The 16,630-nt window shown below is 51.2% G+C and overlaps 1 protein-coding gene across 1 annotated transcript in view; it reads right to left on the bottom strand.

Moving 5' to 3' along the window:
- The window catches only part of TEX264 (testis expressed 264, ER-phagy receptor), a 139,290-nt gene that overhangs the window by 102,970 nt on the left and 19,690 nt on the right, over positions 1-16,630 (bottom strand). Inside the window, exon 4 of the mRNA XM_048857805.2 lies at positions 5,116-5,337. Coding sequence (XP_048713762.2) covers positions 5,116-5,337 — 222 coding nt within the window. The remainder of the gene's footprint in view (positions 1-5,115; positions 5,338-16,630) is intronic.

Genomic DNA, 16,630 nt, shown 5'->3' with positions numbered 1-16,630 from the left:
GGGCCTCCCAGCCCTGGGAACTCCCAGGAAGCCTCACACTCACTACGGCTGGCACCTGCGTTCCTCACTTCTCCTGCCTCCCACTCTCTTCATCAGTCCCACTCCCCTCACCTCCCGCTTCCCTCAGTCTCTTTGGCTCCACCTCGTCTCTCTCCCATCTCCCACCCCTCCTCTCCTGACTCCTTCTTCTCATTATTGGGCTGCTAAGTTGGCCTCCCCTCTGAAGGGCTCCGATCCGTTTGCACTAATGCCTTCTCTCCCGAAAGCCAGCGGAGGCTGTATTTCAGCCCTTTGATTCCTCTTCTCTCTGCTAATCCCATTCTCCGGCTCTACAGCTTCCACAGGGATGGCGCAGCAGAGAGAGGGTCTCCTGCGCTCAGCACGCCTTCCCTCCGACTCTCATTAAAAGAATCTTTTCAAACCTGACATTGCCAAACCCTCTCGCCCGCGCCTCAGGCTCTTCAAGGGAAGGGGGGAGGGGGGGTTGGGAGGTCTTTGGAGAAGCTGTCTCCATGGCAACACAAATTCCCCTCAGAAATGGTGCACAGGTCACCTGTTTGCATGAAAGTTTCTCTCTTGATTTTTTCCCCCCTGCCTCGCCAGCAGGTGTCGGGGGAGCAGATGCCGCTGAAGTGCCAGTGTTGGCATGCCTCCGATTTCAGGGGAAGCACCTGGGGGAACTCTGACTTCCCCCAGCCTCCGAAGCCCGCAGACACCTCCTACAGCTTGGGAAAGGGAACAAAGCGAGGGGGCTCGCCACACTGGGGAGGGCGAAGGCAAGAGCCTGACATCTCTGAAGGCTCAGGAGCAAACCTGAGTGAGGTGACAAGTGAAAAGGAGCTGACTGGTGACAAGCCAGCTTCCTAGTCCCTGTTCCCATCAAACCACCACACAGTTTACAAGGACAGCAGTTTCTGCTCAACACAAGCCCCGGGGCTGCAGTTCAGGACTGAGGGGCACTGGCAGGGGGGATCAGCGCTGAAATAACAGGGCGGGGGCTGCAAGCCAAGACTGAGGGGAACTGGCAGAGCTGGGGGAACCTAGGGCTGGAACAGCAAGGGGCTGCAGGTCAGGATCAAGGTGCATTGGCAGGGATGCGTGAGGGTCCCAGGGTTGTGGGAAGCCCAGAACTGGAATAGCAGGGGCCACAGGTCAGGATGAAGAGACACAGGCACAGTCAGAACTGAACTAGTAGGGGCTGGGGAGTTCTCCAGGTTGGAAGTCACGGGCATTGGCACAACTGCCTAAAGAAGCCGTCAGAGTTTTTGCTTATACCATGCCTGGGTCTAGCCAGTGTTACAGTCACAGAGCCCTCGCCCATGAGCGCGGAAACAGTTAACAAGGCTGGAGGAGATTTCAGAACTCCTAGCACCACATCCTCCTAGGGCACCACCAGCATAAGACCCCGCCACTGTAACCACTTCTCAGTCCCACTGGCATGTGGGCATCCAGGCAGCGGAGGCCCATCGTGAGTCACAGCTCAGAAGTAAATGCTGGGGAGTTAGGCGGAGAGGAGGGGATCTTGCGGAGGTTCACTGAGTGCAAAAAATCTGGGCTCACCCGCAGAAAGCAATGAATAGGTGTGGGGGTTACTGGGAGAGGATTCACAGCAAAGCACCACACATCTGCTTTATCCTGAGATGTACCCTTGAGGGCCAACGAATCCCTTTATGTTTCCCACCCCAGCCCTCCATCTTCTGCCTGGGGGCTTGAACAGGAGAGTGGGAGTCAGGACTCCTGGGTTCTATTCCTACCTCTGCCACTGTAAACTTGGCCTCAGATCCCCCCACCCCCATCAGCATACCAAGGATAATGGTGGGTACATGCTTTTAGAAAGTTGGGCTTCTAGACAGTGCTTAGAGATCTACAGGTGAAAAGTGCCACATATGACCTAAATACTTGCTGCTCCAAACTGGAGGGTGGAACAGGCTCAGGCTGATCTTAGATTCTCCTACAAATGAAGCAGGGTTTGATCCTGGACAATGGCTCATGATCAGGTGCCAGGACAACCCCCGATGTGACCTGCCTTTCCAGTTCTCCAAGAGACAATGACCAATCCCATCCCTGACAGTCCCAGAGTAGGGGGCTGAGACCCAAAAACCCATCTCAACTACCGCTCCCTGCTTCAGATCCTGACAGGGACACACTCCGGTGGCACTATGAGCACATGTGAGCTGGGAGAAATTTGCCTGAACACAACCAGTCCTGCCTTGCCGATTCAAAGGCGACAGTTTTAGTCTAGGATGAGCTCCTATTCTCCATTCGCTTTGAACGCCCAAGATCCCTAGATGTTGGATTTTTTTTAAATAGAAAGGCAGCTCTCATTAAAAAGCTGCCAGGTGTTCCCAGCACAATCTGTGGCTCTCTTTTTAGCTCTAATGATTTTATCTCTTGTGTGACAGATGCGCTCTCCAGGACCTTTCCTGGAGCAAGAAAACGTCATCTCTGCACCACAAAGCACTGTTTTAACAAACCTGATGCTCTCCGAGCCACCCCACCCACCCTTGTCATCTCGACAACCTGCCCCAGGGCTGGCAGAGTCACTCAGGGGAACTGTCTCCTGGTACGGTCCCATGGCACTGCTACCCCCGGCCCCAAGTAACCCGCCTCCTACCCCGTTATGTGCAGCCCAGGTGGTCATTTGCAACAGCAGCTACCAAGAAGGCAGAGCTATAAGAACAGGAAAAGGGCAGAGAACTGGGAATGGCACAGGTGTTCTCTTCTCCTGATTCCCTGCCACCCTCGAGAGCCCATCCTTCGGGGCCTGAATAGTGCACCCCCTGCTCGCCCGCACCGGAATCTGCCCAAGGACAGAAGAGAAAAGGCTGGTTCTCATGACCCACTGGGTACACACTTTCTGGGGCAGCATCCTGCAGCACAAAGTAGGAGGAAGATATTTTTGTTTCCCACAGGGCTGGGATTCGCGCCAGGAACAGGAGGTTTATAAATAGTTGCTTCCATATGACGGATGAAAATGTCGGCATTCGATGGGTAGGTGCTACAGCAAGGCAAGAGTGCTGGCCTCTCCCCCCTCCAGACCCAGCTTCAAACCCCGGTGCAGGCCCTTCATGTTCAAAGGAGGCTGGTGCTTCCCTTGGCATCTCCATTGTCCACATCACTAAGCCACCAACGTAATTAGCCACAACAGACCATCTCTGTTCAAGAGAGGCCTGTACCCTGGCAGAGTCCCCACCCCGTGCTTATCCAGTATATACACACTAGGGATAATCTCAACTCACCCCTCCTGGGGTTTGCCTCCATTGTTGCGTTAAATAACAAAACAAAACTCAGCCTAAGTTTCTCTCCCAGCTTGGGTGTTCCTGGGGGCTTCTGGGCAGGGCCCCTACCAGCCCAGACCCCAGTTCTCTCTCCAATCAGCCCAGACCCCACTTCTCTCTCCAACACACACATCCTTTTATACACCTTGATTGGACTTAAGGTGGCCCAACAGTTCTAGCAGCCAGAGAGAGTCAGCAGAATAGCCCTGCATCTACCTGCAGGATCCTACCACCCCACTGCATATCCCAAGACCCAGGTCTGAAATAGCTAGGAAGGTGCAGGTCAAAGCTGAGATGCCGCAGGAACGGAAAAGAGGGGGTGCTGCAAATCAGGACCAAGACGCAGCCCCAGAGCTATGAGTGTGCACTCTTGCATGGAATCACTCTGTTTCTAGCCCGTCCTATTAGTGAACACAGCCCATTCAAAACTAAATTTAAATATGAAAATTTCTAAACGTTTCCACTCTGCAGACTCAGCGTCCCAAGGGCCTGTACTCCAGTCTCAGCCTACCCTGCAGAGCTCTACTTCCTGAAAACATTTTCCTTGCCAGGTACAAGGTCCGTCTCCCAGGGCGCAGATCCACGCAGCTCTGCTCCCATGTCTGAGATGGGTGCTCCCTGGATGGGGGAATGCTGGAACCCACAGGAGTCTAAAACTGCAAGGGAGCAGCCTGCAGTGGAACCTGCCCACTGAAAGGAACAGCCTTGACAAAGTGCAGAGAGGGGAAGAGTCTTCAGCTGACAGCTAAAAGGAGGCTTTAGTGGAGGAAGTGTAGAACTTGGATAGAAAAGGAGAATGAAGCTGGGAGCTTCAGGTGGGGAGATTTGACAATACAGCTTGGCAGGGAGGTATGAAAGAAAATGTAATGGAGTGGGAAATGCCCAGAAGACCTGGGATAAAGGGATACACACACACCCATATCCAGCACACCACCCTCACCCAGGAGGCTGTAGTAAGAAGAACTTAAGAACGGCCATAATGGGTCAGACCAATGGTCCATCTAACCCAGTATCCTGTCTATTGACAGTGGCCAATGACAGGTCCTTCAGAGGGAATGAACAGAACAGGACAATTATTGAGTGATCCATCCCGTCATCCGCTCCCAGCTTCTGGCAATCAGAGGCTAGGGACACCCAGAGCATGGGATTGCATCCCTGCCCATCCTGGCTAAACAGTCATTGATGGAGCGGTTCTCCATAGTGACAACCACCTTCCAGAGAAAGAATGAGCTAAAACTAAAATAATTCCAAAAACGACATGGGGGGCATTATTGGCTTATGGAGCAGGGAGCACCCAGATTGGAGAAATATTTCTAGTACACTCTAATCCAAACTACTCATTAAACCCTAAACCAGCTAGAGATTGCTACCTAGCCCCACTGGAGTAACGAGATTTGAACTGCAGCTCCCTCCACTGCAGGGGAAGGAGGGAATTGAAATGGAGAGGCACATGCATAGGTCTAGTTATGAAACATGGAACCACCACTTACCTGCTAGACTCCTAACCATAGGGCAGTGCTTTTAGCAGGAAACCAACTAATCAATATGTCTGAATGGGGAGAAGACCAGTAAATTATTACAAGATGGCTGTTGTAGATACAATAGGTTAACAGGAAGAGAGGACATAAGGCCAGGTGAGTGAATGGCAGGAACTTATTATGGGTAAATTACCAGCTACATCCACAACAGCCAATGGCAGGTGAGGCTCTTAGGCCACATGACCAAATAGGAGGAAGTTACCAGAAGGTAACTCACTGCATCCACAACAGCCAATGGCAGGAGGGCATTTATTGGTGTGCTATGAATCTGACACATTCTGCACGCAATGGTCGCTCACCTTGATGTAAGTGTCGAGGGCTGGGTGGACACGGATCACCGCCAGCTGGATGGAGAAGGGTGTGGTGAATGGGAAGGTTGTCATGACCACGTGGCTGGGAGCCGGGAAGGAGAAGATCTTGAAGCCAAATTTCTTGAAGAGTCGGATCAGCTCCTCTGACGGCTTCTCCTCCCCCTCGCTCAGGATGCAGCCCACAATGTAGCGGCATTTCTCAGGTGGCACCTAAAGAAATGAACGAACAACAGGTGGCATCAGGGGAGAAAGAAGGCTGAGAAGGGTCCAGGCTAAGATTTTTATAAGGTTCCACATCCACCTGCCAGGGACAGGTAGGTGCCCTGGAAACCCCACAGCCTGGTACTGGAGTCACCCCCACAGGACAGGAATAACACACCTAGAGGAATTTGGGGGGCAGCTGCCTGGGACACTCCAAAACCCTGCACGTTGGCAAGCTGCACCCTTAAGAGCAGGGTGAGGACAAAGCTGGTCAGCTGATGTAACTGCCGATGAATTTGACCCACAAACAATAATCTATTAATCAAACAGGGAAGAGAAAAACACTGACAAATAGTAGGGAACGTGCATGTGTTTTATGTAAATGTTATGTAAAATAGATGCAAATGTGTTGGAAATGCAGCCCTCAGTTGGGTAAAGGTGGGACATGCTGAGAACGTGTCCCTGTGGAGCTGGGCCAATTAGAAGATACAGTTTATTTGTTTTTGTATCTGCTCCGGGAAGTGGATAACCTGTGAGTCAGCTTCCCCGCGCCCCACACTTCACACACACAGACAAATGAACGTCTGCCACCTTGTGCCAGGGGAGCAGGATCCCCATTTCACAGATGGGGAAAACAAGGCCAAGAGTGGGAGTGACTGACCCCCCAGCAACCTAGAGAGCGAGTGTCAGAGTTAGAATAAGAACTCAGGAGAGCCCAGCTACTAGTCCTATGTCAGACCACGTTACTCTCTCCAAATATGGAATAGGATTGCAGCTCTACCTCTTGTCAAAAGCAGAGGACTCAGAATTAAGAGGCCTGGATTCTATTCCCAGTGCTACCAATGACTCCTCAGCAAGTCACTTAGCTGTTCTGTGCCTCAGTTTCCCCCTTTTACCGCCTGCCCTTCTTGTGAACTTTAACGCCTGCAGAGTGCTTTGAGATCTTCGGAGGGAAAGCAACAGAGATGAGCAGAATATGAATGTCAAAGTCTCTTCTCAACCCTCTGCAGTTGTGGGCAAGAGCCAGACAGACTCAGCTAGGACAGTATTAAACAGGGCCAAATGAGGGAATGCTCCTTATCTAGTGATGCTGGCTATTCATGCTGATGTCAACAAGTGAGCGGCAGCAGGAGGCTGCCCTCTCCTTCTCTGCTAGCCGAGGACCATACGGTGCACACAGGCTTTTTAAAAATCTGCTGGCAGAATATTAAACAAACCCCTGAAGTTCCCAGGGCTGCAGCCCAGAACCAGCGCAGCCATCTCTGCTACATGCAGTGCCTTAGCTGGCCTACTTTATTTTACCCACTGGTTGGCATATTAAATCGGCCTGGGGGATGTGGGAAAAGGTATTTTCAGTACTTCCTAAACAGGCAAATCCAGACACAAAGGGCAGGACATGTTACCCGCTCAGTGATGTTGGTCAGATAATGGGTTTAAGTGGCCAAATAATGTCGCTTGCACAAATTGGGCATTTGGTAGGGGGGCCCAGTGAGCAGAGCTTATAGTGATTTGGTCTCTACATGGAACTAATTCAACTCACCATAAAGTGGACACTACTCCCAATGCAGTCTATTGGGTGTTCGCCTTCTTATGACAGAGACAGATGGATGGAAGGGGTAGGAAGGACTCCTGTTCATTGAAAAAAGAAAAGGAGTACTTGTGGCATCTTAGAGACTAACCAATTTATTTGAGCATGAGCTTTCGTGAGCTACAGCTCACTTCATCGGATGCATACCGTGGAATACGGTATGCATCCGATGAAGTGAGCTGTAGCTCACGAAAGCTCATGCTCAAATAAATTGGTTAGTCTCTAAGGTGCCACAAGTACTCCATTTCTTTTTGCGAATACAGACTAACACGGCTGTTACTCTAAATCCTGTTCATTGCTTTGCCTGCCCCCCTGACTGCCAGATGGGCCTACATGGGAAAGTCACGTAGGAGTGTGCACCTTTCCTGACCACCTCTCGTCTCAGACACAGACCACTCACTATGCAGAGTCCAAACTCACCCTTTTCTTGAGGCTCAGCTTTATTGACAAAGAAATTAACCACACCACAGAAATGATCAGCTCAAACCCTCTCTCCCACTCCCAACTCAGCTGCTTATAGCGTTCCTCATTCAGCACTGCTCAGCCCACACTCTGGATCCTCCCTCTCTTTCTCTCTAGCCAGTCCCACTTCCCTACTATTCCAGTGGTCTATAGGCACCAGCAGAAGCCACTTCATCCTTTCCCAATAGGATCAACAGCTGCTAACAGGTTGGCACATTTCAGACACACACTTTCAGCCTGATACATAATGTCATGTGCATTAATTTTACAATCAACAGATGTCTGATGGATAAATGAACCTAGCCCATAGCCTTCCTGCTCCCACTTACTCTAGGCTGCGGCTAGCTGAATTTGCCCCCAGACGCTAACACAGACTACACACAACAACCCCATAGCATTCTGCGGGGCTCTAAGAAACAGTCCTCCAATGTGACTAACCAAATAGCAGAACCACTCAATCGATTTACAGACGAGAGAGGGAAAACGGCCATGAAAAGAATGTCCATTTGGTTCCCAAGTCAAGCCCTCAGAAAGAAACAAACTCTGGAATTAGGGCTACCCATAAGTATTATTACACATACACCCCACCCTCTCACCCAGAGTTAACAGATGAGGAAACTGAGGCACGGAGCAGCTGTGGTTTGTCCAGGGCCACAGGGTGAGTCAGTGGTCGAGCTGCGAACACAACAGCAGCCTTCTGCCACAAACCCAGGCTGCCTCTTCTCAAGGAAGGCTTCCCAACGTGTGGAAAAACAACAAGCGGTTAAGGTATTTGCAATCGAGTCGCACTCGAGGGAACCAGACAAAACAAACCGTTTACTTCTGCCTTCGGTACTTCTCTGGCCCCTCATCACCATATCTAAGCACCTTCCAACCTGGATCGTATTTACCCTCCCCACCCTACTGGGAGGAGGACACTGAGGTGCAGAGAGGATCTGTGACTTGCACGCAGGAAGGCTGGTGGAGCATTGACTCCCGAGTCTCGTCTTGTAACCACTGGACCAGCTTTCCTCTCTTCTGGGATCTTTCTACCACCCCCATAGAGCTGCTCAGCAAACCTAGCTCACAACACGCCTGCTGGGGAAGCCAGGCCAGCCTAATCTTCCTCAGCCATGAGAACTGTGGCCACCAACAGAGGGTTTAATGCATGGCACACTGGAGAGCGGCGGGGCGGGGGGCGGAGAGGAGTTATCAGAGCTGCAGGGGACTCCTAATACAATCATAACCTAGCCAGCCAAAGCTCTAGTTCTCCACTAGATAAAGCAGGATCCCTGTAAAAGGCTGCAGCCTGAGCCACACAGCAGCATCTTCAAAACAGGAACAGCCAACAGGGTTATTAGTCCCTCTCTGGACCCAGGGGAGATCACTCTAGACCCACGCACGCCCATGGGCACCCAGAGGACAGCCATCAAACTCCTTGGGCCCCATCTGAGAGACTCAAAAGCTTGGCTGTCCCACTCCCCCATCTGAATGATTCCCAGCTGGCGGGAGGGTTCAGCTGAGCAGAGTCCTGCTTGGAGCAGACTCCAGAAGAGGAAACCAGGGTGCTGGCTACTGGATGAGAGGGTCAACAGGGACCACCAGGCCAGTTGGGACTGTGATCTTTCAACCTACGTGAAGTGAGCTGTAGGTCTCAGTCCAATCTCTCATGCGGAGGCGCCCACATCGCACAAAAGCAACAGGCTAGCTAGCTAGCGGAGCTGGGTAGCAGTGGGGTGCCATCACCATAGCAGCTCCACCCCAGCATGTATTTAAAAATAGAAACAATAACAATCTGCCTCTCTTGCTTCCTTTCCAACCTGTAGAAGATATCACTTGAGTGACCTGTACGTGAGTGTGTGAGAGAGCGTGTGCATGTGCATGTGCGCGCGCAGAACTCACTGAGGGGAAGCTCGGCCTCAGCAACAGGCTGTGCATTGAGCGTGATGATGCCCAGGCCCATTCCTATCTCGTGCACAGGCTAGTCCCATAACAGAGGGCCAGTCCCCAGCAGAGTTCCACCTCCCATGCCATGAGCCTCACCAGTTGGTCAGCAGGACCATTGTTCTGGCAGAACGCAGCTGTCCTGGGAAGTCGCTGTCATGGAGGTAGGGATGATCCCTGAGGTAGCCTGGGTCACTCCCCATAGATGGTTTGAACTGGACCTGAAATCAATTAGGGACGGGCACGGGGGTCAGGTGTTTGCAGCGACATGTAGGGCTACGTAGCCAGGCTGCTGTGATTTGCACCCCCTGGAGCTTTTTCAGGGGTGTGGCTTCATTCCTAGCCCCAAAGAGTTGCACTCATTAGGCTTGGAAGTCACAAATGCACAGTTCACATGGTCAGGCCTGAATCCAATAGGAAGGGCTGAGTTTCCTGGCTCTTCACAGATGAAAGAGGGCATTCTTTGCTGCCATGATTATTTGATCATCCAATAGCACTGAGGGGTCCAAAAGGACCCCAAGGCTGTGACCTACCTAACAAGCTGAGAGCAGATGCCCTTGAGACGTTCTTTGGCAGGGTAATGCTCAAAGCACTTCCCTCTTCATACCAGCTTCTCTTCAGTCTCTCCTAGGTACATCTATAGCCAGCTTCCTCTTCAGCCAGGGGCTGATTTCTGGTAGGGCCTGAGAACACTGCGGGATGGCACTGTTTGTGTTGGACACCAAGGAAATGCAGAACTGGGCGTTACCTGCATTTAGTGGCAGTGGAACTGTCCACTGCAAGGGGTATGGTAATTTGCTCAGGAGACAGCGCTTTCTTGGGGGTTGGTCCAACACTGTAGAACAAACTCATTCCTCCAGGAATGAAGACCCTCCACTACGCTCCACTTCATGGCATGGCACACTTCTCCTCCAAAAACTTCCAGTGGCGTCCCCGTCATACATTACATTATTTTTAAAAAACAAACTAACCCCTTATACACACAGTTTATCCTTGGAGAGGAGAAGACAGAAAGACAAAACCATGCACAACCGATGGTAACCATGTCTCTCAATGCACTTCTGGCACGCACTAAGATACAGCACTGATGAGGGCCTGTCACGGGGTCTCTCACCACACTGGCACCTCCTGCTAGCCATTTCAGGAATTAACTCTGGTCAGAGGGTGTGCCCTCCGGTCGTGGAGGCTCTCCCATGCTCATCTCGGCCTGCAGACCCACTGCAGTTCCAGTCTGCCTCTGCTTCCTGGCACAGCCCTCCGGCTGTGTCACAATCCGGGTTCCCCCCTTCTGGGGGACTCCTTCCGCAACAGTCTAGCCGTTCCTTGCAGCAGCTTGGTAGTCCATAGCCTGGCCGCTTCATCAGCGGCAAGTGGCGGGTGGGGGGGGGGTGTCCCAGGCCTGCCCACTACACTGGGTCCCAGCCCAGGGATTCTGTAAACAACAGCTTCCTGCTGCCTCTTTCTTTTTCCACCAGTTTGTCTCAATTCCCTGGGCCACTTCCCCACAGCCTCAGCACCTTCGGCTCCCGTTTCTGGCTCCTTCCCCCTCTTCCCAGGGCTTCGGGCCTGCAAGCCCTAGCAGCCCTGCTCACGGTGCTAGTCTCTGCAGCCCTCTAGGAAGCCGGTCCCCTCCCTTGGGCTTCCTGCGGCAGACCGTTTGCTCTGGCCTGCAGCTTCCTTTTATGTGGGCCGGCAAGGTCCTGATTGGCTGGTCCAGCTGCCGCCCTAATTTGCTGTAGCCACTGTCCTAATTGGCTGTTTCCTTGCAGCCCTCCAGGCTGGGGTTTAACCCTATCAGGGCAAGTACAGGGCAGACGCCCCACTACAGGACCGTATAAGTAACTGACTAGAACAGAATATGCCTCTAACCTGACAAGAGAATCCCAGAGGTTGGAGGTGAGCACTGTCTCTGAGGTCCTCTCAATCCTTGGCCTTTCTGCTGGAGCTGCCAACACGAAGGCCAGATGGCTGCCACCACCATGGACAACTCCTGACTATGCTTGAATTCCAAAATTCACGTTGATAGAACTGAAGCTACCCAGAAGGCCAAGGAATACAAGAATCAGCGAAGCACAGAACCGCTCCCTATCTACAGCTATTGGCACTCTGGTACCCAAGTTCCCCCTCCTGTCCTGCTGTCCATGCTTCTCATCATGATTCTCAGATGACGTGCAATGGGAGAAACGGGAAGGAAGAAAACGTGAGCAGCGGTGGTGGAAAACATGGTCTGCTAGAGAGAGACTCAGTGGCAAGGGATTTTCTCAAACCATGAAGAAAGCAGAGAGACTGTTTTCCTGTTGTCAGAGAGAGAGCAAAGTCATGCCACTAGAGCAGTGGTTTTCCACCTGTGGTCTGTGGGTCCCTGGAGTCCACAGACTATGGCTAAGAGGTCCGTGAAAGGTTGTCGTTACCATAAAACAGTGGTTCTCAAACTGTGGTCTGTGGACCCCTGGGCGTCTGCAGACTACGTCTAAGATTTTCAAAGGGGTGCGCACCTCCATTCTAAATTTTTTCAGGCTCCGCAAATGAGAAAAGGTTGAAAACCACTGCATTAGAGGGTTTCCAGCCCGTTTCCACAAACCCTGACTGCCTCCAAGCAATCCCAGAACATGACACCTCTCAGAACAAGGGGCTGTCAACTTAAAGAGAAGATCGCCATAGCCGGGACGTTCTCAGAGGCCAGAAAAACAGCAAGTTCTAAGCCCAGCACCCTCCTTCCAAGAATGCAGCCCATTTCAGATAAGGGAGGCATTGACCACAATCAGGGCCACCATCCGTGACCCTGGCCCCTCTCCTTCCTGGGTAGAGAGCACCCGGGTTGAGGCACAATGGTGGGTGAGGGACATGCACTGTTCTCAACTCCAACAATATCGTCTTCAGGAGAAGACTGCACTATATTTGTCTACTTAAGAAGCCGCAATTCTCACGGATTGGTGAATTCCCCCAAGTCCCCTTGCCTACACCTGGAGAACTGAGCCAGGAGGCCCCTGAAGAACAATCTACTTAATCATTTTGGGGAAGTGGTTCCTAGAAGCTCATCAGTTTGAATCACTGTGTTGACAAATGGCTCTAGCATGCAGGGGAGAAACAGGGTCCTCAGAGAGAGACAAGGTGGGGGGAAAGACAAGACCGACACAGCAGAAAGATGGGAGGCAGACAGTGCGCATGGATGGGGAGGGGGACAATGAATCAGGGAGATAAGAGCCCAGAGTTCTTACACACCCCAGACAGCTCTCTCTGTCCGTGTCCAAGACAGGGGCTTGTCAATTGCACTACAGAGGCATACCGCTGGGGTTATCATAAAAGCACCTTAGGCAACCATTGGTCAACTACCTGACATTCAGCCATCAGAAATCAGATATGACAGACAACCTGCAGACCTACGACCAGCTGTTTCCAAACCCTCAGATCTCTGCCTGCTCCCCCACTCAGCATTCTAGCCTCCAATACAGACAGACAGGGCAGCTCAGGCACGGGACATTCCACTGTACACAGCCATCAAAACTGCACAATCCCTGACACCGCAGGAGCCCTTGGGAGCACAGATCCTCATGAGTCTCTGGGGAGACAACAGAGCAGAGAACTCAGGGGGAGACAGGCTGGCTCACGGTAATGGGAGAGAGAGCCCTTCACTTCTAGATCACCCCATGAAATCCAGCCCAATAGGGACCAAAACTGAGGCATGTTGGTCTGTGGCTCCTACATGAAATGAGTTGGTGGATCTCAGGCTAGTTCCCAGTGCACTGGTATCTGCATCACACAATCACTCAGTGACCCCGTTGCCAAGCTTAGTAGAGGCGTTAAGGACGGACTGGGCCCTGGAGAAAGGTATCCCAATGTGCCCCACGGGGGCATGTTGGCAGAGCTGCGTAGCAACGCTTTGCACAGGTCCACCTTTGCTCTCCCTGCCCTCTAGCGAGAGGACTTCAGGCTCCAGGGCTGGTAACCCCTTTCGGCAGCACCGAATTCACTATGCTTGGGAAGCAGAGATGGCATCTGTGCCTTCTTGGTCCTGGGTTTCTCCTTTAACTACAGTTGGTGAGGGACAGAGAGCTGAGCCCTGCAAACTCATGCCACCTCAGGTGACAAATCTTGCCTGCATCTGCTCAAATCAGCATGTGATTCCATGGTGGGGGTGGCATGAGTCATAGGGAAGGTGCAAATTACACCAGTGGGTTACAGTGCCCATCTCCAATCCCTCTTTCTACAATACAGAAACTCAGAGACCAGCTGGTCGGGTGGTAATTATGGCAGCTTCACCTGCCTTGGGGACTCTGTGGGACACGGGCCTCCTTCCAAGAAGCATGGGTCAAAAGAGAAGGAGCAGCAGGGCAGGCCTGAGGTGCTCACTTCCTGAGTGATGCTATCAAAGGGGAGGACAGCTGGGATGCAGAGGCTGAGGGCTCAGCAGCACTGGGCCTGCTTCCCCATTCATGTGGCCAACAGGGCCTCCGGAGTGCAGCCCGTGGCCTCCTCCAGTCCCAGGCTCTATTGGAAACATCCCCCAGCTGTTCTGCTCCAAGGAGAAACCAGCTAAGTGGCTCCACCACAAAGCAGCCCAAGTCTGGTCCAGCGGTGGGAGGGTCCCTCCTTTAGCCAGCCCCCGGACTTTCCAAAGTGATCTGAGCCTGATTCAGCTCAAAATCATGCCTCCAATTATGTGCGCTCTCTCTCAACTGCCTGCGCTGTTCTCCTGTAGCGGATCTGTACCTCGCAGGATTCCTTGCCCTTCCTTCCCCTCACTCCCACACACTCCTAGAGATGCGCTTTGATGCCACAGCATAAGAATATTCTTTTTTTTAAAGGCAGCTGCAAATGTACAAAGGGACTCTCACAAGCAATGCTAGCTAACAAGCCACGGAGCAAAGATCTGGTTCAAACAGCACACTGCTGCCACCCTGTGCCACACGAGGGACCTGCGTGCAGAGCTCTGCTATGGAAAGACCACCACATTTTCTTCAGATCATATTTTTGGAGCTAAGCAGAGAATGGAGCCCAATTGTGGCAAAGAAGGATCAGTGAAAAACCAGTCGGTATTGTTATCTGATTCCTGTAATAAAGAGATTCACTACTAAACAGGTTTCAGAGGAACAGCCGTGTTAGTCTGTATTCGCAAAAAGAAAAGGAGTACTTGTGGCACCTTAGAGACTAACCAATTTATTTGAGCATGAGCTTTCGTGAGCTACAGCTCACTTCATCAGATGTTTACCGTGGAAACTGCAGCGATGGCCACATAAACACCACCCTATACCGGAAACCTACTGACCGCTATTCCTACCTGCATGCCTCCAGCTTTCACCCTGACCACACCACACGATCCATCGTCTACAGCCAAGCTCTGCGATACAACCGCATTTGCTCCAACCCCTCAGACAGAGACAAACACCTACAAGATCTCTGTCAAGCTTTCTTACAACTACAATACCCACCTGCAGAAGTAAAGAAACAGATTGATAGAGCCAGAAGAGTTCCCAGAAGTTACCTACTACAGGACAGGCCTAACAAAGAAAATAACAGAACGCCACTAGCGGTCACCTTCAGCCCCCAACTAAAACCCCTCCAACGCATTATTAAGGATCTACAACCTATCCTAAAGGATGACCCAACACTCTCACAAGTCTTGGGAGACAGGCCAGTCCTTGCCTACAGACAGCCCCGCAATCTGAAGCAAATACTCACCAACAACCACATACCACACAACAGAACCACTAACCCAGGAACTTATCCTTGCAACAAAGCCCGTTGCCAATTGTGCCCACATATCTATTCAGGGGACACCATCACAGGGCCTAATAACATCAGCCACACTATCAGAGGCTCGTTCACCTGCACATCCACCAATGTGATATATGCCATCATGTGCCAGCAATGCCCCTCTGCCATGTACATTGGTCAAACTGGACAGTCTCTACGTAAAAGAATAAATGGACACAAATCAGATGTCAAGAATTATAACATTCATAAACCAGTCGGAGAACACTTCAATCTCTCTGGTCACGCAATCACAGACATGAAGGTCGCTATCTTAAAACAAAAAAACTTCAAATCCAGACTCCAGCGAGAAACTGCTGAATTGGAATTCATTTGCAAATTGGATACTATTAATTTAGGCTTAAATAGAGACTGGGAGTGGCTAAGTCATTATGCAAGGTAGCCTGTTTCCTCTTGTTTTTTCCTACCCCCCCCCCCAGATGTTCTGGTTTAACTTGGATTTAAACTTGGAGAGTGGTCAGTTTAGATGAGCTATTAGCAGCAGGAGAGCGAGTTTGTGTGTGTATGGGGGTGGGGGGGATGTGAGAAAACCTGGATCTATGCAGGAAATAGCCCGACTTGACTATGTAAAGAGTTGTCACTTTGGATGGGCTAGCACCAGCAGGAGAGTGAATTTGTGTGGGGGGGTGGAGGGTGAGAAAACCTGGATTTGTGCTGGAAATGGCCCACCTGTTGATCACTTTAGATAAGCTATTACCAGCAGGACAGTGGGGTGGGAGGAGGTATTGTTTCATATTCTCTGTGTGTATATAAAGTCTGCTGCAGTTTCCACGGTAAACATCTGATGAAGTGAGCTGTAGCTCACGAAAGCTCATGCTCAAATAAATTGGTTAGTCTCTAAGGTGCCACAAGTACTCCTTTTCTTTTCACTACTAAACAGATTCACATGTGGACTGCAGCAATCTCCTGGCAACCTAGGATTTCAGAGCTGTCACTACACTGCAAACCATTTGGAACTTTATGGCAACAGAGGATACAGAACTCATCAGACCTTATTTTCTCCAAATTACCTGCCACTTGACCCAGATGAGACTCCATCAGCAGTGCAGGATCTATGACACACAGCTGAGCATTCTGGATTCCCTGCAGAGTTACACATTCCAGCATTAGGGGGATGGAACTTGACTCCCCACTTCACAGCCAAAGCTGCTTTTTCAAAGATTGATCTCCAGCTGCAGAATGCCAGGGATCTACACTACACCAGCCCACACAGTCTTGATGAGGCTAGGAAAACATACAGAGAACACTCCATCCAGGCAGATGTGACTATTGTTTCTAGAAGGATGTAAAGCCCTGGAAGGAGAGGAATTATTCAATCCCTTAAAGTAAAACTAGGAATCACAGCTGAAATTGAGCAAAGGACAATTTAGGCCAAAATAGCAGCGAAAGCTTGCTAACAGTGAGATATATACAACTGTGGAACAGTCTCCCAAGGGACATCAGAGAAGCCCCACTGCTTGAATCACTTAAAACTAGACAAAGCTGTGGAGACTAGTCTGCAGCATCCAATCCTGGACTGATTCCTGGGGACATGGGCTCAATTATTATTAAAGTGCT

This window comes from Caretta caretta, chromosome 7 (genome assembly GCF_965140235.1).
Source record: "Caretta caretta isolate rCarCar2 chromosome 7, rCarCar1.hap1, whole genome shotgun sequence".
NCBI lineage: Eukaryota > Metazoa > Chordata > Testudines > Cheloniidae > Caretta > Caretta caretta.
This window is presented reverse-complemented; position numbering and strand designations above follow the sequence as displayed.